This window comes from Mesoplodon mirus, assembly GCF_964341445.2.
Source record: "Mesoplodon mirus genome assembly, chromosome: 3".
NCBI classification, from domain to species: Eukaryota; Metazoa; Chordata; class Mammalia; order Artiodactyla; family Ziphiidae; genus Mesoplodon; species Mesoplodon mirus.
The window spans coordinates 191,145,321-191,167,797 of NC_138978.1; the positions used below are offsets into that span (position 1 = coordinate 191,145,321).

Consider the following 22,477-nt stretch of genomic DNA (forward strand, 5'->3'; position numbering starts at 1 on the left):
GAATAAATACTGAAAATTGAACATACAGCACTTTTTATTGTAAAATATGTTAATCTTGAACTAGGCTGATATTGCCATTATTATGCCAACAAATATTTTTGTGTATTATAAAGTCCATTGTATATACAAATAATGAAAAGATACAAATATTCATGTTTTTATAACATGTATTCAAAATTATTGATAATACGGGCAATTCCAGAATAAAGACCTTTACATGACTCATTGCCTATACATGTTTTCTTCTGCTAATAAAAACCCAAAAAAATTTAAAAAGAGAGAAAAAGGTAAATATTTTAGGTCTTAGTCCCCAGTAATGTCTTTGTTTTTCCTCCACAGCGGTTAAGTACATTTCCCTCTCCCAGCCCTTCCCCCAGTGTTAGATGCTCTTGTAGTACTCTGTTTTTGCATTTATTACAGTGTAACCAGTTAATTCAGAAGTTATTTATTTGCTTCCTTTTCTAGATCCAGGCATCCATGAACGTAGATACTCAGGGCCTACCAATGCCCATATATCCCCTTTCCTTGTGACCACTGATTGTTGAAGTGCTAAGGCACTGTAGTGGTTTTGTGAAGCAGAGAAATAACTTAATATTATTTAAGAGGATTGCAGTACATTTAAAAATTCTACAACTAGTCATATGTAAATACAAATATTTTAGGCCTTATTTACTTTGTCGGTTTGAAAATAAGAATGTGATTTTCATAACAATATTTTGAATTTTTTTTCTTTCTTACAGTTTCTCAAGCCAGACCTCCCCCAAATCAGAAGAAAGGTAAGGTTGTGCCTGTGACTCTAAACTTACTTTAAAAAAGTAAACGTGAGTAAGCTGGCTTACAAAATCAGGGCTGATTGCATGCTTGTGCAGTTATACCAAATGTTTGTGTTTGGTGTCTGTTCTGAGTAGTCCGTGCTCATCCTGATCATTAAATATTCTGAGTATCACTGCTGACTAAAATATTTTTTAGCTCAAAAGAGTTAAAATTACAAACTTACGAACTTTTAACTTATAATTAGGAAAGTAACTATAATTCCTTTGGATAACGTATTTGCTCCTTTAAACTTTTGTCCTTACAGGATCTCGAACACCCATTATCATAATTCCTGCAGCTACCACCTCTTTAATAACCATGCTCAATGCAAAGGACCTTCTGCAGGACCTGAAGTAAGTAGTTTCTTAACTGTTCTTGTCGCAGGACGTGGAACTCTTGTTGAGACTTAGTGTTACTAGTGCAGTATTTATGCTGAGAAGCAAACATTAAGTCTCAGTGCCATAGGCTTTACAGATAGTCTCCAACGTAGTGTTCAAAACAGTATAGTCTTTTATATCTGAACCCTGTGGGGAAAACTGTAGAAACTCTTGACTGAAGTTTTAACGAAGAGGGTATTATTGTATTAACTTTTAATGTGAATTATTTTGCTCCAGTTGAAGAGCTTGAAGAGGTTCTAAAACAAATTCAGGTTGTCTTCTCCTCACTTCCAAATTCTGGTTAAAGAACCAAAAAAGTAATATGAACTTTAAATAATTAGATGTATCTACCTCCTAGAGGGAGGAGGAGAGACCATACTTTTTTTTTTTTTTTTTAAAGAAGATGTTGGGGGTAGGAGTTTTTATTAATTTATTTATTTATTTTTGCTGTGTTGCGTCTTCGTTTCTGTGCGAGGGCTTTCTCTAGTTGCGGCAAGCGGGGGCCACTCTTCATCGCGGTGCGCGGGCCTCTCACTATCGCGGCCTCTTGTTGCGGAGCACAGGCTCCAGACGCGCAGGCTCAGTAGTCGTGGCTCACGGGCCTAGTTGCTCCGCGGCATGTGGGATCCTCCCAGACCAGGGCTCGAACCCGTGTCCCCCGCATTAGCAGGCAGACTCCCAACCACTGCGCCACCAGGGAAGCCCCAGGGACCATACTTTTTTAACCTAGACATCAGTAAAAGATAGTTGAAGAAGTGAAGAGGAAATCTATATCCTGTGTTAAAATTTCCAGATGCTTAACTTTCTCAGTAAAATAACGACAATGATTCTTAAAAAAAGAAACAAAACAACCTCACCTCCAAAAAGAAAATCATGCTACTTCTAAATAACTTATGACTAATTAAAAATGAGTAGCAAAATAAGTTGTAATACTTGCTGATTCCAGGTTTTACCAAATGCAGAATTGAATTTTGAGTGCCTATGACTTAAATAGCTGTATAAAAACCTACATAACTGGCACATACAAGTGTATTCGTATAGTATTTTTTCTTTAGTACTTCTGAGTGAAATTTTCAGTGAACCTTTTCCTAATAACAGTGTGGAAAGAAGGAAGTTTTAGGTTTTATATTTTCATATTTTATTAGGCTTTTTTTGTGAAGTTTAGTATTCTGACAGTGTTGTGGATTACTCAGATAATCTACAGTCTGCAGTTCCTCAAGTAATCTACAGTTGGATGAATATGAAATATAATTATTTTGGCCCATCTCTTTAAATAGATCTGATAATAATATAAAATATTATTTTATAATAAAGATAGCAAGTAGTGCATGGAAATCACAAACTAAATTTTAGCATCTTTCTCCTTAGCCTTACTACAGAGAAGCCAAACAATTTAACAAGACTACCTTCTTTGGATAGATCATGCCTAATTTTTCTTCCCAGTTTAAAACACTCCCTTCATTGTTTAACACCTCATTGCAGCTGACATCTCCCCTGCAGCTTGAGTCAGCTGGAGGCTTTGCTATGTAATTAATGCATAATTGAAACCTCCTCCACACAATTATAGTACTGGCTATAACCCATAGCTCATGTTGGCATAGATTCTGTTTGGTTTCATGTAAAATTGAGGATTCTTCATTTTTCTAGCCCTTCAATTAAGTAAATGAAACGAAATAAAATAAAACCTGCCTTCACCTTTAACATTTCAAATAACAAAATGAAGGTTGTATCGTGGAATATGAAAAAGCACATTTTACATTTATAAGCATGATCTTGAGAGAAGTTTCACTGAGACCATAAGTTTATTTAAAATAAACTGATTGGATGGCACTTGTGACTCTGGCCACGATGGTCCTCTCACAGGGCAGAGTTCCAAAGAGGAAAGATTGCACGGAGAGAGTGCTCCAGAGATAGGCAGAGGGTTCCCCTTGCATTGGTCAACTACTGTTCAGCACAGGCACGTGAGGGAGCCACTTGAGGCCTGGGGAGGAGCAGGCAGAAGGGTTACTGGAGGGTTACTTACACTGGACCGTAGGTAGGTAGCTCAGGTTCCCTGCTGCCACGTGCAGTGCAGAACGATCCAGCCACTCTGGAAAACCACAGAGGAGTTAACTTTTTCCTTATTACATTGAAGGTATTACTGCACTACCTTCTAGCTTCCTTTGTTGATGACGAGAGGTCAGCTGCGGTAATCAGTCCTTTGAAGGAAATCTGCTTTACCTTGTTATTTTAAAGATCATTTTAAATTTGTTTATCTGCTGTACCTAGGGGTCGATTTCTTATATATCCCACCTTGGGATTCAGCATTGAATCTATGGATTTGTGTGTTTCATCAGTTTGGGAAGTCTGGGCTCTTATCTCTTTAGATACTACCTGTGTGTTCTCCTTTCATCTCCCCTTATGTCTTTCTTCTTTCTGCGATTTAAATGACACCTACTTTAGACTTTCTCATTGCACCATCACATTCATCCATGTCTCGTAAACAGTCCTACTTTCCGTCTGTTGCTCTGTCACCTGCATTCTGGATCATTTCTGTAGGTATAACTTGTAGTTTGTGTAGTTTGTTTCTTTGGCCATCCCCCAGTCTAGTCATTCCATTTTAAAATTCAGATATCTTATTTTTTCTATTTTAGTGGTCCTGTTTCGTTCTTTTTCAAATCTTTGGTCTCTCTCTCTCTTCTTAAAATAATTTCTTTTTCCCTGTACGTATTTGTAGGCTTGTTTTACAGGTTTGGTCTTTGATAGCTGCATCACTGGAAGTCCTTACTAATCATTTTCTTTTGATGATTGTTCATTATACCTCATTTCCTTGTGTGTTTAGTTTTTTTTCTTTTTACTATTCATTTAATGGTTTTCATTTAGTCATTTCTGTTCATTTTCCTTGGAATTTTTTTCTTGTGGAAATTCTTTGAGTTACAGAAAGATTTGCGTTTGTGTCTGCTAAGCACCTGGGAGCATAGCCAATCTAACATTGCTTTAAGTTAAATTCTCAGTTTGAGGTTTAACATCCAGAAATTATTGTTAATTTTCCACCCCCACCCCAATTTTAACTTCTTTTATTTAGGAGAAAGGAACTATATATATTATTTTTTTTTAAGATTTTTTTTTTTGATATGGACCATTTTTAAAGTCTTTATTGAATTTGTTACAGTATTGCTTCTGTTTTATGTTTTGGTTTTTTGGCCCTGAGGCATGTGGGATCTTAGCTCTCCAACCAGGGCTCAAACTTGCAACCCCTGCATTGGAAGGTGAAGTCTTAACCACCACTGGACCACCAGGGAATTCCCAAAAACTGTATTTTTAATCTGTGAAATATCCATAAAATTGTTCTGTTTTTCAAAATAACATAAACTTAAAATCTGGAACTTAACCTCGGTATATCAACTCATTTGCATTTTATACTAAGAAAATTATTTTACTAGAACTGTTCTTATTTAAACAGTAATGACTTGAATCATATCACCCATACTCCTTCACCCTCATAGAATGCAAAGTGGAATAAATAAATTGCAAATATTGGATGAGTCAGTGGACATCAAAATATTTCTCCAAATCACAAATATCCATCCAATCAGTTGTGCATCATTTCTGGTTGTATTCATTAGAGCACTTTTTGTTGTAAGTATTAAAAACCAACTCAAAGTAGCCTTATCAAAAAATAATTTATTATCTCAGTATAACTAGTCCTAGCTTCTGACACAGCTGGACTCAGTGCTAAATGAAGTGATCAGGAGTTAGTCTCTCTGTCTCTTAAGCAGGTTCTCCCACTTCAGGGGCAAAGATGACCATCAGAAACTCCAGGTTACCAAAAATCCCAGGATTAAGTCTTATTTGCCTGGCTTGTATAACACATTTATTTCTGAACCAGTCACTGTGGTCAGGGTTGTTAATTCTTGCTTTAAATCCAAGTGAGGTCCAATTTGCAATTCCGAGATTTGATTATTCTTGCACTTGTCAGGGTGTTGGTTAGGGCTAGGGTGGGCATGGGGGGCAGGAAAACGGGTGGGCAGTGGGTTTATTTTTAGTTTACATTATTTATATTATACTGAACTTAACCCCCAGAGTCCTAGCTTTATGAAAGAAGGAACTTCTGTTAGATTCTCTACCTTGAGCAGAATATGGGCTTTGTTTCCTCTTCCAGGAGTCTAGTGAAATATCGTGTCAATAAAAGACAAAGCTTAAGTTTCATTAGTTTGCCAGTGCCTTCCGTGGATGGAAAGAAGTCTGCAGTGTTATCCTAACCTCTTTGAGTTCCCTACTTTACTCAGTCTTTGGCCCAAGAGTTCTTTACTTCTTGCTAGCTAGCTCAGAGATGCCTTTAGAATGTTCTTCATACTTTATCCCACTTTGGAAAACTTTCTGAGAGTTTCTTTTCAAGTTAAACATACCCAATGATGCAACAGTTCCACTCACAGGTATTTGTATAAGAGAAGTGAAAACATACACCCACAAAAAGACTTGTACCAGAGTATTTATAGTCGTCTTATTTGTAATAACCACAGTTTTGGAACCATCCAAATGTACCACAGGAGAACGTATAAACAAATTGTGGCATATTCATACAATAGAATTTTATTCAGCAGTAAAAAAGAATTCATTGGTAGCTCACTACCAGTATACCCCTCAGCATGGATGAATATCAGAAACATTAAATTGAATGAAAGAAGCTGGGCAAAGAAGAGTACAATCCTCTACAATTCTGCATATATGAATTTGTAGGACAGGCAAAACTTGTCTGTGGTGATAGAAAGCAGAATTGTATGGTTGCCTGTTGGTGGAGGAGGATGGGGATTTACTGAAAGGTACAGGAGGAAACTTCTGGTCTGTTGTACATGTTCTGTATCCTTATGGGAGTGGTGGTTACCATGTGGAAAGGGGCGTTTGCTGACGCTCCTGGGTAGACTGAGTCACCTAGCTAGCCACGTCAGCTCCATTTCAAGTGACCTTTGATTTATAGTAAAATTTCCCTCTTACTAGCATTTGAGAAATCAAGGATTAGTGTGGTTGTTTATATAATCTTGAGGAATACTAAATGCTAGATGAAGGAATGTAAATTGGGTGTCTGTGTGTGAGACTGACACACACACATACTGACTTCTGGCCTAAGCGAGCTTGAGTTCTACTTGGCATGGGAAGTAAAGACCCATACTCTTCAAGCATTATGATCTGTACATGCAGAGTGGGTTTATTTCAAAAAATAATGTATTTGGTTTAAAACTATCATTATTTAAAAAATCATTTCAAAATACGATTTCTTTTCTTTTTACCCATTCCTGTGGAATCATTTCTGTTTTTTTGAAAGGTTTGTCCCATCAGATGAAAAGAAGAAACAAGGCTGCCAACGAGAAAATGAAACTCTAATACAGAGAAGAAAAGACCAGATGCAGCCAGGGGGCACCGCAATTAGTGTCACAGTTCCTTACAGAGTAGTAGACCAGCCCCTTAAACTACTGCCTCAAGACTGGTAAATTAATCTGTATTTCTCACATAGTCATTAATGTTTTGTGTAATGAACGAGCATCGGATTTTATCATGAGTTCTAGATAGAACCTATCCTTGAAACCTGTGTCAATGTCTAATTTGGTCATCAGTGATGTTAACATTCTAGTAGTACCTAAGTAATATATTTTGAATGAATGTCTAAAGTTTATTTTACTTATAAGAAGAAACACAAACTTCTGGAAAACTTGGAGAGTAAAAATTCTTTCCACTTGTCCATTTATTCTGGATCAGCTTTTAGAACAAAATTTTCAAATAGACTAATGTTGTTTTAGAGGGCCTATGTTTCAGATTTTTGATTTGGAGAATTCACTTATTTTGGTAAGAAGTGATAAGTGAAAGCATTGTTACTTTTATTGTAAAGAAATAATTTAACAAAAATAGTAACATCACCCCAGTTCAGCTGTTTTATTGCATTAAAATGTCCTTTAATAAAATATTAAGCTATTGGTTTCGCCAAAAAGTTCGTTCGGGTTTTTCTGTAAGACGTTACGGAAAACCCAAACAAACTTTTTGGCCAACCCAATCTTTGTAGTATAAAGTGTGTATAAATTCAGATACATGAATTACCTTAAATTATTATCTAAGCCAGAGTAAAAATACACAGTCTAAGTGTGCATCTCCCTGATATAGAGAGTGTAACACATTGATGCATTAGCTGAAATTTACCTTTGAAGTACTCGTTAGTCTTCAGATGTTAGGAAGTAAAGCCATTGAGAATATTAGTATGTTAAAAATTTACTAAAGAATCAAGGGTGCTTGTATTAGAATTCTCCTTTAGTACCTAATAGAAATACTTTGAGCTATGTATGAGGTCCTAGCCATTAGTGTCATAACCTAGGGATAACGTTTTCCTTACCTTTTTTCTGTTCTCTGTTAATTGTCCTCTCAGGAGTTCACTGGGAATAGTGTTTTTGTTTGTTTGTTTGTTTTTTGCGGTACACGGGCCTCTCACTGTTGTGGCCTCTCCCGTTGCAGAGAACAGACTTCTGACGTGCAGGCTCAGCAGCCATGGCTCACGGGCCCAGCCGCTCCGTGGCATGTGGGATCTTCCCAGACCGGGGCACAAACCCATGTCCCCTGCATCAGCAGGCGGACTCTCAACCACTGTGCCACCAGGGAAGCCCCAGGGAATAGTATTTTTATTATCCTGCTCCCTGCTAACCCTGTGAGACACACTAGGATCTAGGGGACCTCTGTCTAGCAAATCCTCTTTACTTTGGCAGGTACCTTGGACCTTCAACTATTGTATGGTGCAAGTTACATCATAAAATTAAGAGACCATTTAATAGTGTGCTCCATTACCAAAGATGGTTTAGGCAGTATGGAGCATATATCCCATGAAGGAGGAAATTTTTTATTTAAGATTTAATTTTAGCCTTAGAGATTTTGAGCAGGTTAAGGATTTTAAGCTGTGGTTTTTCATAGTAACTTTGATCACTGCTGTAAGTCTTTCACTTGAATAGGAGGTAACTTCGGCTTAATATTCTGTTGGATGTACAGAGTCTCCGTCTAATGCAGTGATTATCAAAGTATGGTCTGTGGACCTCTGAGCATTCCCAGGACCCTTTCAGGGAGTTGTAAGGTCAGAACTGTTTGCATTGTAACACTGAGTTGGCTATTCATGTGATTTCTTAGCCCCCGGACAGGATAATAGCATAACCAGTGCGCAAGATCAATCGTTGATCTCCCTCCCTCCCTCCCACTCTGCTCTCTTCTCCACACCCCCCCCTCCCTCCTCCTCTCTTCTGGCTAGTGGACTGTTCTCCAGTGTGCCTGTAAAATAGGGGTAATACTAGTTTACCTCACAGGGTTGTTTTGAAGGCTAAATGTGTTAGCATAAGTAAACTGCTTAGACCAGCACTGGCACATAGTAAATGCTCGTAGTAAATCTAATGAGTGTTAGTTATTATTGTTGATGTTATGATTTTGTTCCCACCTCTTTAGTTGTAGGCTTTTAAACTGTTTACGGCTTTTGGACTTATTATAATTTCTCAGTTTAATTAAATTTCCCAGAAGCTAATGAGATATGAGGGCCTAGAAAGAGACTTGTGCTTTTTAGGAAAATGAAGTTGAATGGCTGGGAAAAACAAGTTGCTTTCGAAAAAACTCAGAGAATTTAGGGTGAGTGAAACAGTTGTAAAACAATTGAAAACGTTTAAAAGTTTAGGTGATTTCTGTACTCAGATCATTTTCCAGATAATCAGAAGAACTCAAAATAAGGCCTTTGAGCTTTATAAAATGGTTAGCAAATTATTATAATTTATAACATTTTTAATTAAAGTGAAATATTTTAAGATGCGTTTGAATTTTAAATGATTTTCTTTTAAAACTAACTTTTTCAGTTAACAGATATACTACTGTTCCCTGTTGCATAAGCCAAATGGGCCCTTTAATTAAAAGAAGGGGCAGAGATAAAAGGCTAAAAGGATCACGTACAGGACTGTGCATGTAGTTATGTTTAAATGACTTAGGTGTAAAAAACAAGGCATGGGAAATGTAGCAATCATTGTGTACTCTAATGGTAACATTCTAATGAAAAGTTACGGTAATGCAGTAATGTGTTTGCCTCACAGAAGTATTGACAGGAGACTATTGCAGGAATAATGCTGAGACTTTTTCCGTAAGGATTATAGTAACCAAGAGTATTTGAGATACTCAGCCTCCACTCTTCCCTTCCCTCTGTTCTATTTATAGGGACCGGGTTGTAGCAGTTTTTGTGCAAGGTCCTGCATGGCAGTTCAAAGGTTGGCCGTGGCTTTTGCCTGATGGATCACCAGTCGACATATTTGCTAAAAGTAAGAGTCTCTTTATTTTTACTGCTTATCTAATATAGAAATGCTTTTGCTTTCTTTCTTTCCTTCCTTCCTTCCTTCCCTCCCTCCCTCCCTCCCTCCTCCCGCATGGCTCTGCACAAGTGATGTGTATACCAAAGGATTCCTGTTAAGTACCACGAATTTTAATTTTTAAGCACCTGTGAAATATTTTAAAGCCTTTTTGGAACATTAATATTTTCTGTGTACTTATATCTAACAGTGAATTATTGCCTATCCCTCAACATTAATAAACCATTAATATTGTTGCATGCCCCTACACTTCTATTCACTTTGTTAGCCAGTTTTTAAATGGGTTGACTTTCGCCTGCTACTCCCACTATCTGGAGTGGTTGCTGCACGACTGGCCTTTTTCTGTTCATTTAGGTCTCAGCCAAGTAAGTACTCTGTCCTTCAGGAAGCCCTTCTCTGACCACCCTGGAAGTAGCCGTTACTTCCTCCCAGTTACTGCAGTGGTGACACTCACTGTTGCTTGACGTTATATTATTTTCATATCTGTACTGTAAGTCTTCCCTGGCTAGAATGCCAGTTCCGGGATGGGAGCAGCCTTGTCTGCCTCGTTCACTCTTGTATCATCAGCACAGAAGAGAGCATGGCATTGGGAAGCATTCAGTAGATACCTGTTAAATTGATAGAGTTCATGTGTCTTATGTCTTTTATTGACCATATTTTGGTATGTATTGATATACCAAAAGTAGATGAATTTAAGCTTGTCTTTTTTTTTTTTTTGTGGTACGCGGGCCTCTCACTGCTGTGGCCTCTCCCGCTGCGGAGCACAGGCTCCGGATGCGCAGGCTCAGCGGCCATGGCTCACGGGCCCAGCCGCTCCGTGGCACGTGGGATCTTCCTGGACCGGGGCACGAACCCGTGTCCCCTGCATCGGCAGGTGGACTCTCAACCACTGCGCCACCAGGGAAGCCCTAAGCTTGTCTTTTTATTGGTAGGGATGTTCTGATTATCATTTAATTTGAGTACCCATTTAAGTTAGTAACATTAGTAAAATTACTTTTTAAAAAGCATCCTCATGAAACAGGTATGTTTGTTAGAAATAACAACTTTAGTTATTATGAATGTAGGTTATGCTACTGTGAAACCCAGCTTTTTTTTTTTTTTTTTTTAATAAAGCAATTTTAGTTTTTGTTAGTGGTACCACCATTCTTCCAGGCTGGAAACTGCCCGGGCTTGAAAGCTTTTAATTGCTTATTCTCCTGCCTTCATTCAGTTTTAAAAATGAATTCTAATATGATGGTAGCTTTTTATGTTATTTCAGAAACCTGAGTAATGCACAGGTTTGATAAATGGAAGTCAAAGATGTAGAGAGAATGGGAGTTTTAATGAAAGCAAAATGTCAGTGAACACTAATTTTGTTGTGTTTTACCTCCTTGCTTGCCTTGTTGAATAGTACTGTAATGAAAAATGATTAGAATGTCTTCAAGATATAAATGCTTTCTAAATTCATTGTTGTTTTGTTCAGATTGTTAGTCTTCAGAAATTTAGATAAGAACTTAGAGATTTTTTTAAAAGTTAACAATAATCATTTTCTTCCAAGATGTATTCTTTCTCTTCAACCTTTCTTCTTTACTTAGCAGCATTTACAATGAAAGTACTCTTGCCCCTTGCATCTTAAAAGGAAACAGAACCCTTTCCTCTTACCTCACCTTTTCTTCTAGCTCGCTCTCCTTTCCTTTTACAGCCAAGCCTTTGAAAGAATTGTCTCTACTCACTCACTTTCTGTTTGATTCTCAGGCTACTGTAGTTGTGCTCTCTTGCTTGCCCACTAAACTGTTCCCGCCAGACTCACCAGTGACCCAAATATTGGATACTTTTGATCTCCTTATCAGAATTTTACTCTCGATCCATTTCCTCCTTTTTAAGTGTTCTTTTCTGAGGGCTTGTTACATTTTCTCAGACACTAGCTACTCTTCCTCTGGCTTTCAGTGACATATTTGTGTTCCCGCTTCTCTTCTCCTTTAATTACACATACTCTCTCAAGGAGATCTGATAGCTTTCAGTTACCACCTGTATCCTCTGTTTCTAAAAGTTATGTCTCTGGCTTGATATTCTGGGTCTGCCTATCTCACTGATAACCAGGTGATTCCTTGTGAAGTCCCATCGGTGTATCAGGACTCAACCTGTTCCAAGCGGAATCTATTGTCTTATACCCTCTGTCATCCCCAAGCTGTTCTTTGCCTCAGTCAATTTTTTTTTAGTAATTTGCCTAAGCCAGAAGTTTAGAAATATGTTATCTCTTAGCTTTTAGCTGGTCTCCTTGCGTTTAACTCTTGACTCTTCTAGCTCCTCACCTTTTCCCCATAACCCACAAAGAAAATGATAAGCTCTATATAGCATAGGAGTAAACTGAGGATACTTGGCAAAAAAAATTATATTTTCTTCATATTGCACAGTAAGAAAATACAAAAGTTTAGAAAACATTTTAAATATTGAATTGTATAAAATTTACAAATAAAATCTTTTCAAAATTATGAGAGATTTGAGCTTGTAACTGGATATAGCTTTTTAAAAATATTATTATTTTTTAAAAATTTATTTACTTATTTTATTTATTTTTGGCTGCATGGAGTCTTCATTGCTGCACGTGGGTTTTCTCTTGTTGTGGCGAGCGGGGGCTGCTCTTCGTTGCGGTGCACGGGCTTCTTACTGTGGTGGCTTCTTTTGTTGTGGAGCACCAGGTGTAGGCATGCAGGCTCTGGAGCGCAGGCTCAGTAGTTGTGGCGCACAGGCTTAGTTGCTCCGCGGCATGCGGGATCTTTCCAGACTAGAGCTCGAACCCGTGTCCCCTGCACTGGCAGGCGGATTCTTAACCTTTGCGCCACCAGGGAAGTCCCCAAAATATTATTTCTTATGCTTGAAATGGTTACATGCATTTGTTGATCAAGATTTTAAAATGATGATTTCTTCAAATTTTTTAGTTATCGTTGTGAAAACTTTTTCATTTAATAATCTTCTGTATTATGTTGTCCCTTTGTCATTTGACATGCCATCATTTATCTACCGAAATACTATTTAAGAGCACCTTTCTATTTCTTTTCTTTCTTTGTTCCTGCAAAAAAGTGTTGACAACATTCATGCAGTTTGCAAAAAATGAACAATTCTGAATTGTGTGAAGTATTTTGCTTTAGTGTTCATTGTTTCCCCAGATAACTGGCTTCTTATAAGAAGAACTTTGTTTCCTCTATTTTTGCTGAGGCTTAAAAATTATGTCTTTATGAGTAAGAAACACTGGACTTACTGGAATTCCTCCAGGGAATTCCCTAGACTGGCGGCTGAGTTCTTGCCGGGGTTGGTTACACCTGCACTGCCCAAAACAGAAGCCACCAGCCACATTTGGCTGGTCCAAATTGAAATGTTCTGTCAGTGTAAAATATACACCAGATCTTAGAGACTTACACAGGACAAAAATAAAATATCTCATCAATAATTTTATATTGATTACATGGTAAAATACATTTTAGATAAACTAACTTAAATAAAACCTTAAAATTAAAAAAAAAGGTTTTTATGGTGTCTTGGTGTAAGTTTGCTTGCCACCATTGCTTCATGCTAATAACATACTTTGTATGATGAGAGAAACCTTATGTTTCCTCATTTGTGACTTAACCTTTTTGGACTCTGATATTCAGTTTTAATTTTAAAAGTTGTGTGTTCTATTGGAAAAATAAATACTGTGTAAACTAAATCTATTGAAATTAGTTAAGGGGATTATAGGCCTTTATATAAGGCTTTATTTTTGATTTTTTAAATTAATTTATTTTGGCTGCATTGGGTCTTCATTGCGGTGCGCGGGCTTCTCATTGAGGTGGCTTGTTGCGGAGCACAGGCTCTAGGCGCGCAGGCTTCAGTAGTTGTGGCACGCAGGCTCAGTAGTTGTGAGTCGTGGGCTCTAGAGCGCAGGCTCAGTAGTTGTGGCTCACAGGCTTAGTTGCTCTGCGGCATGTGGGATCTTTCCGCACCAGGGCTTGAACCCGTGTCCCCTGCATTGGCAGGTGGATTCTTAGCCACTGCATCACCAGAGAAGCCCTATATAAGGCTTTAGATAAGTCATTTTAAAACTTACAACTCATGTATTTTTAAGAATGATTTTTAAAGCAAATCATACTGAGAACATTAGAAAGGAGAAACATGTAGTAAGCACAATAGAGAGTATTCAAATATTGACTTCATTTAATTTAAAAGTTTAAAGAAACTTAAAAAATATTTTTTACACATATAAATAATAATTATTTTGAAAGTGAGTTTTCTGAATCCATAACGGATAGTCCCTTTAATGAATTGGTTTAAATTGATTAATTTGAATTAAATTCAAAATAAATAATGTGCTCAATGAGGAGACCTTTATTTATGAAAGCAAATAATTTAGAAGTAATGTTTATGTGTTTTTGGGGGGCATAAATGGTTTATTTTGTATTTCCATCAAGGAATTAGACCTTGATTAGTTAACATCAAAAGCCAGTTAAGTCTGCAAGAAGTATGGAACAAGCAATCTATAAATTAGCTACTTAAAAAAATTAACAGTCAATCATTTTCTCTTTAGAAACTCGTAATAGTAGATGATAATGGTGATAGTAATGATCATACCTTATATGTTAGAAAAAAAGTAAAAAATGGAAAGAAAAGGTAAACATCTTCCATGTACACAAGTAAAACTAACACTCCACTGATGATAAACTGATTGCAAATACAATAATAAACTGGTGAGGATGGTCCAGCGGGATGATCAAGGAAGAAGATTCAAAGTCAGTGTTTATGGTCACCTGTTAACGTTTGGCAGCAGACACTTGTTGGGAAGTTTAGTCCTAGAGTCTTTAATCTCCCCAGCAACCAGAGATAGCGTTTGAAAATGAAAATCAGATAATTTCACCTCCTTGCTCCAAACTATCTAGTGGTTTACTATCACATTTGGAATAAAATTCAGATTTCTTATCATAGCTGAATAGGTTCTGCATATAGGACATTGCCTACAAAAGTTCTTGTTCGTAGGGCATTCCAAGCTTTCTTCTATCTAAGGGCCTTTGTATCAGCTGTTCCCTCTGCCTGAAATCCTCCTCTTCTAGATCTTTGCTAGACTCTCTTTTTATATCATGTAAATATCTACTTCCAGATAACCTTCTCCAGAGACCTTCCAGTTGTTTCTTCTTCCTTTTTCATTTCTCACCAAGTTCCATTAGTTCTCACTTGCTAAGTATCTCTTGAATCTTTCTTGTCATATGTGTATCTTCTCCCCAGTAGAGCAAATCTCTTTCTCCTCTAGATTACTATGCTGTATCATCAGTCTCTGCTATACACTCTGCAGTAAATCCCTACATCTCTTAGGTAAAAGTCCAAACCTGTGAATATGGCCTACAAGGCCGGCATTGCTCTGAACCTCTATGGTCTTAGCTTTTATTCATTCCCTATGTTATTTTTTTTTCCCCTACCTTACTTTGCATGATGCAATTTTGTTAAATTTCTTTAGTTCCTAGACTAAACCTTTTTCTCTTTGAGCACGTTCTTTTTGTTAACTGGATCACTTTTCTGTGTTTTGCCTAATTCGTACTCCACCCTGCCTGTCTAAGCCTTTTCTGAATCCCATGATGTGTGGGTAAGGTACTACTCTCTTGTGTTTCTATGATATTCTACTACCTTTATCATACTGTATGTGAGTAGTCCTTCTTATCCTTCACTGGATCATATGCGTTTTATTTTACCTCTTTTTTTTTTTTGCAGTACGCGGGCCTCTCACTGTTGTGGCCTCTCCTGTTGCGGAGCACAGGCTCCGGACGCACAGGCTCAGCCGCCATGGCTCACGGGCTCAGCCGCTCCGCGGCATGTGGGATCCTCCCGGACCGGGGCACGAATCCGTGTCCCCTGCATCGGCAGGCGGACTCTCAACCACTGCGCCACCAGGGAAACCCTTACCTCATTTTTTATTTCAGTCCCCAGTGGCTGGCATGTATAAGCCTCAGTAAATTTTTGTTGAATTGAATGTTTTGGGAGATACTACAGTGCTCAGCCTCTATTTCAAAGATCACTTTGGTTATAATACAGCTTTGGTTGGTGGAAAAAAGGTTGACTTTTTTTTTTTTAAGTTTTTTTGATTAATGTCTGTGTTTGGGTATTTTTATTCTTTTATAAAATATTTTTATAATTTTGGTTGCAGTTTGAATAAAGAGTATTATTTCTCCCCCCTGTAGTTAAAGCCTTCCATCTCAAATATGATGAAGTTCGTCTGGATCCAAACGTTCAGAAATGGGATGTAACAGTATTAGAACTCAGCTATCACAAACGTCATCTGGATAGACCAGTTTTCTTACGATTCTGGGAAACCCTGGATAGGTAATCCTGATCCTAAAATGCACTTAACTTCTGCCTTATTTTAGTAATTTTCCTGCCTCCTTATTGGATTTTAAGTTCCTTAAAGTTGTGAACCGTATCCCCCAAAGCCCCTTTAAAACACTGCCTAATTTGTTGTTGATCTAAAATAGACAATTAACCAATATCTTGGTTATACTGACTTGAACAAAGGGAGAAAGGGCTTATAACTTGGTAGAAAGAGCACTAAATCTGAGTCAGAAGACCTAGATTTTAGTCTTGATTTTGTGATTCGGCTCTAATGAACCGTGTGACTTTTCTGAACCTTGTTTTCTGTCTGTCCAGAGAATTTGGACTAAGTAAGTGATCCCTTCATTTTTTTCCAGCACCAAAAGGTCTCTGACTCTGGACTTGAGTTATGGGTAGCTGCCTGCTCAGAAAGGAGTTCAGTTTTTGAATATATCTTAATTACTAGTATAAATTGAGTTCTTAAAGACCTTTGCAATCATATCAGTTTTATAATTGGAAATATAACAATAGCATGTGATCACAATACCACTGAATCTGTGGTTCTCATCTCATGTGCTCTGTCAAATCTGTAACTTTCTTGGTCTCTCACCAAATATTATGGGTTTCCTCAAAGTCCTAGGTGATTGAGTTAACCCAGTGGTTATAATTGATAATATATTAAAGAGAATCATTTATTATTCTAGCCAGAAGCTCTTAGATTATAGAAATTATTAAGAGGAATGTTTTTTTCTGGCTTACTTCAGAAATCCTTATATTCCCAAAGGTTACAGTATCCGGTTTTTAGAAAGCAAAACATCCTATTCCAGTGTTGATTTTAAGTTTTAAAAAATGTCAACTTATTTTTACGTGTAATATTCTAAAAATTCTAGAATTCTTATAATCATTAGAACGTATTATAATATTATTTTTCAGGTACATGGTAAAGCACAAATCCCACTTGAGATTCTGAATTAATTGTTTTCCCGCTTTTCTGGAAATCTGGATTAAGAAGCATGGATACACCATGATCTAGAGACTGGGACTGAAGCTTTATGAATCTATCAAGAACTTACAAATGAAGAAGGTCACAGATCGATCTTTTATAAAACCTTATTTGATGATTTATGCTTCAAAGGGATGATGCCTGTCATATAAGCAAACTTTTTGGCTTACAACTATTTTTTTAATATTAGCCTTCTAGTCTGTAATGGAAATTGTATATTTTGATAGAATTTTTTTCTCCATTGGTTAAAGTAGCATTACTTAAAATTTGTTTCTTTAGAAAATAAATACAGGTTACAAAAGTGTGTATATGTAGAGGTTATAAGGCTCTCTAAGCCATCTTCTGATTTTTCATTGCTCTATAATTCCTTTTATTGAAAATTCCTTTTATTGAAAATACTGTGTTATGAATGGTATTAATTTTAGTCTCTGGAACTTCCAAAACCAAGCAAAGGGATGTGACTATTTTGAATGAATCAAAATGTCAGCCTGTATGTGTACTATATCTGTACTTTCTCTTTATTTAAAAAGGAATAATGAAAAATCAAGAACAATTCATCACCTTTGGTTGAACTGTTCGGCTTTTCAAGACTTCTTTACTTACAATGAATCATTTAATGAATGTACATTCTTCTCACTGACTTTGGTAATTTTAAAACTTAGAATGATATATTTCTATCTGTGCTATCTTTCCACTTGAAAAATCTCAAAACACAGATTAAAAACCTTATAGGCTATAGTACTTTTTATTTTGGGAGCCAGAGTATGATTTGGGGGAAAGAAATGTATTAGTCCTAGTGCAGTGTAACTCTGTCTTTTCTAATAAGTCCACCTTTGATTCTTTGTATGGTATAGGATTTTGAGTCTTCTGTTTCTAGGCATGTTCTTATCTTCCATTATCTTTAAATATTGATAAACTCTCCCAGACACCAAAGAACATATTTGCTTAATTAAGTGTCTGAACAGAAACAAGATAAAAACACTGGTATTTTTATGTGCGTATTCAATATCGTATAAAATATAAAACCTATATTTTAACTTAGTAAAATATTTTACTACTTCTGTACTTTAGAGAGTGTTGCATCCAAGGTACAATGAATGAGCATTTTTCTTGAGTCTTGATCCATTTTTTATTACTTAAAAGCAGCTTGGAACCTTTACTCCCCTAAAGAGTTTTTACCACTAGAATTGTTGCTGATCATTCATCTTATGTCATTTCCCACCCCAGGAATCTCTCATAGGTTAACATATTTTATGTATACATTTAGCTCCTTCTTATGTTAAGCTGACATTACCTAGCCTCATTTTAAAATTGAATGCTATCGTAAAAATGAGAAGCACTTAATATTTATTTTTTAAGTAACCAAAAAAGTCCATGCCAATAATGAACAGAAAAAGTATTTATTCATATGGAATTCACTAGGTTCTTGAGGAAGAAAGCAGTCAGCGTTTTAAATTATTAGATTTTAGGATATTTATAAGGTTTGAACAGACTCTGCCCCCCACCCGTTTCTTCCCTTCTCTGCATCCTCTCTTCTTGAAAAGAAAACTCAAATTTGTTCACATTAGAATTTCTCAGCATATAAATCTGTTTTCAAAATAAATTGTGTTGTATAAACTTTCTCCGTGATGAAATAGTCAAGGACTAGAATCTGTAATATTTTAATGTAAGATTACTTGTTAAGACTACTACAAGTGGACATGAACTACCTTTCTATAAAGATTTTTAGTATTTATACTTATGTATGAAATTTATAGAGTGTGGTTAAAATTGGGAACATCTGCTTTAAACAGGGTTTATTTTTCTATCTTGAATTTGCCTTACGTGTATTCAGAGGCTCTGGAAATAACATTAAGAAAAGTACAAATATGCTGTTTCATGTATTTGAAAATCAAACCCTTGGTATGTACTTTTTGTCTTTGTCTTTTTTTTTTTTTTTGACCTTCATTCCCTTATTTAGGTCCATGTAATTCATTTTATAGCCATTAATTCTAAGGAAAAAAGCTTCCAGCCCATCACTCTTCATCCTCTCGTGGCTCCAGGTCCTGTAGCGGCACCTGTCACAGTGCCTTGCACACAGTAGGCATTCAGTACATATTTATGTGCACGAATGAGTGATGGATTCTCAGTGTAACTGATCTATTACAAAAAAGTACTTTGACTCTACTTGGTCTTGGAGTTTAAAAATACAGAATTGTAATTGTAATTCCCTGTAGGGAATGAAGAGGCCTATGCAGATATTTTAATGGAAAGGAAGTATGCATTAGTAAGTTTGACTTACCCATAAGTAACTGAAGACACCCTTGTCTTGTCTCACCAGTAAAAGAAAGCGCCTTTTCTCCATTCATAGGACACCTTTTCTGAGTCAGGCAATAGTAAGAAGCTTGTGGGTTTCAGTCAGCAGCTCTCAACCCTGACTGTACGTTAGAATCATTTGGGGGCCTTTAAAAAATTCCGTTGCCTGAATCCTGTTTCTGATTTAATTTGTATGGGATGAGACCTGTTCATCAGTATTTTTAAAAAGTTGTTCTTCAGGTATTTTATGTTGAGAAAGGATCAAAAATCACTGGCTCAATTTGTTACGAAAACAATGCCAGTATTAAATGTTGTGTCGTCTCCTCCTTTTTTTGTTTTTGTTTTTTTTTTCTTTTGTGGCCACCTTTTGCACTAGACCATCCCCATTATTGGTGGTATTGGCCTATAGTTCCACAAGACAAATTCAAGTCTTATTTATTTAATATACGAATATTTTGCTGTTTAATATTTAAACAATGTTTAATATATTTCCTTATAAACTAGTATTATAGTTTATGGTTTGTTTCCCCTGTGTCCATATCCTTTACTAACTTTTTTTTTAACAGCAGCGTGACAACAGTCCATACAGAAATAACTAATTCATAATGAGGAAAATTCATAATTTTTAAGGTAGAAGGAAATAAAGTATTAATTTCTTATCTGCCATGCAGAGTTAGACAAATAGAATTTGCTTATGAAAGGAAAGAGGCATACTTTTTAATTGGTCTACACAGAAAAGTAAAAGTAAATTACTCATTTAAATAAGATCCATTATCTAATAAACATTGAAGGAAATATTTTTCCTAAATAAAAAATTTTGTGACTCCTAATAAAATTAAAGTGATGACATTGTTCTTTTTTGGAGGGTGGGGAGGGGGTATTTAGTTGCCATATTTCTTACTACATAACAATTTCATTTTATTGGTGTTAACAGTAGGAACAGTGATGATAAGGTATACATATGTGGCCAGGAATAAAGTGCCACTTTGTCAGATAACTATTATATGAGTCTTAGTTGTCAAACTAATTCATTTATAAAATTTTTGGAGACCAACGGTTTATTTTATAATATTACAAATGCAGCCATTACAAAAGCTGGTCAAAATTAAAGGAAACATGAAAAATAAATTTAATCACATTAGCTTTAATATTATGTGACTGAACTTTTATGATTCACTTGGATTTGATATTCAACTGATTAACCATGGTATGTTAACTTTAGAAATAAAAAGGGGAGAAATGACTGAATTTGACGTAAGAATTGCATTAGAAATTTTGAAATGCCATGTCCTATGTGTTCTGGCCAACTCATTGCCACATTTGGATATATATTGACCCCAGCATAGTTTCTATATTAATATGTTGGAATAATAACTAAGGAAAAATTAAAAATGTATAATAGATGTATAAAGAATTATATTTAGTAAATGCATAATAGGTAATGACACTTTCAGGTTATTGATCTGTTTGGTTTTTTATGTATTATTTTAGGTAGTGTTTATACGAGTATCTTGGGAGTTACAAATGCGTGCCATTTAAATGAGTAAAGCTAATGAAATAAAACCAGTTTTATTGCCAAAATTCAAAAAGTGGGGTGATACTATGTCAAATTTAAGTAAATGACCTATCTCTCTGAGAATTTTGTTTGCCATTGAATTCCATTTCTATCCACTTTAAATTTACTAAAAGCTACTTAACCTCCAAGTTTGATTAAAGTGCTTTAATATGTAATGCGGTTCATGTACATGGTGTAGGCACTAGAAGTGATTGTCTAGCCACCAATTTTATTATTTCTCAAGCAAAGTGGTTCTTGAGTAGAGTTTAAATTTGGACGGTGTAACCTGATAAAGTGTTGTACTCATTCTGATTTAACATCAGTGGAGTTTTAAGTCTCCAGTTTAATTGTGAACAAAAACATTTTGTGGTACTTTAATAGTACCCTCCCCCCGCCCCCATGCCCCACCAGAAAAAGCACATTCAGCCAAGAAGACAGAAACTGTACTGTGGGGTCGGATGTGGATGATGAAAGTCTTTACATAAAATGATTCATCAGATTTTCCAGGCATAGTATTCCTCTGTTTCGGAAATAAATACAATATATAAGTTTTCACTTTGAAAACGACTGAGTTAAGTACATTTATAGTCACCTTTTCTGTTAATGAGTTAAATAATACAGAGACTCGTCGTTCTTCGTAAAGATGAGCTGTGTGCTCGGCTGAACTTACAGCTTGGTTATGGTCACATTTCCTATATCCTTGTCATGGAATTAAGAGTGTATCCTGGTAAATTACATTATCTTTACAGTTTGTGCATCCTGATTTTAACATTTAATAGTTTAAAACAAACTGTACTCCCACATAATCAAATCATTAGCAGCAGCAGCGTATTGGTGGTGCCAGTAATAATGTGTGAATCTTCTGCAGCAAAATTTCTTTAATGAAGTTTAATGGGCCATATTCGAACCTAATTTCCATCCAGTTCATAAGTGCCCACTAAATATGTATTTTCTTCTGCTCTCTGTCCCTTTGATCATCTGCTCTTGGGTGAGCTATCACATAACTAAAGTAGATATAGCCTGAGTTGTAAATGTTGAACTTTTTTTAGGGCTTAAAGGTACTAGTATATAAATAACAGCACATTGCCAAATAAGCTTTTTTCCCCTCATTTTCTAAAACACTTTTCCTATTATATTTGATTGTATAATGATCAGCATTTATGGTGGGTTAGAAGACTTTTCCTCTCAATTTTCTTAAATGACCATAAAAAACATTTAAAATGGCTCTGGAGAAGGCTGTGTTGTTGAGTCTGTCTCATCATTATTTGTAGATCCTTTGGCATAGAATTATTAATAGTTTATAATTCACCCTCATCTATAGAATGTTGATTTATATCACGTAACTGATGTCAGTAGGGCTGAGGCCATATGAACCAGAAGGCATCTGAGAGATTCTGTTTATCACATTTGGATATGTTACTGGGCTGTGCTTCATTTGCTACAAAAAAATCCAAATGGAAACACACTGGGTCGTACAACATTCACTGTGATAAAATATGGTAATGTATACTCACAGAAGAGCTGCCATCCTGCAGTTCACAGTGTTAAAGATGTAAATGTGGTAATGGCATCGAGTTTCCTTTTTAAAGTTGTTAAATAATATGAACATGTTTCTCTTTAAAATGGAATAATGTGAAGGTTTGTCAAGTGAGTGTTGATGGTTGGGGGAGATCAAATGAGCTTGTTCGTGCTCATTCAGTTATTTTAGCACAGTTGGGCATCGCTAATGTTTATGGTGTTTTTGATTTTAAAGAATTTGTATTCTTAGTTATGTATTTTTATT

General features: G+C 36.1%; 1 protein-coding gene across 1 annotated transcript in view; it reads left to right on the forward strand.

Moving 5' to 3' along the window:
* CDC73 (cell division cycle 73) overlaps nt 1-22,166 on the forward strand; it is a 92,705-nt gene extending 70,539 nt beyond the window's left edge. Inside the window, exons 12-17 of the mRNA XM_082612983.1 lie at nt 741-776; nt 1,079-1,166; nt 6,493-6,654; nt 9,387-9,487; nt 15,715-15,856; nt 16,775-22,166. Of these exons, the coding sequence (XP_082469109.1) occupies nt 741-776; nt 1,079-1,166; nt 6,493-6,654; nt 9,387-9,487; nt 15,715-15,856; nt 16,775-16,811 (566 nt within the window). The 3' untranslated portion in view covers nt 16,812-22,166. The remainder of the gene's footprint in view (nt 1-740; nt 777-1,078; nt 1,167-6,492; nt 6,655-9,386; nt 9,488-15,714; nt 15,857-16,774) is intronic.
* The last annotated feature ends 311 nt before the right edge of the window (nt 22,167-22,477 follow it).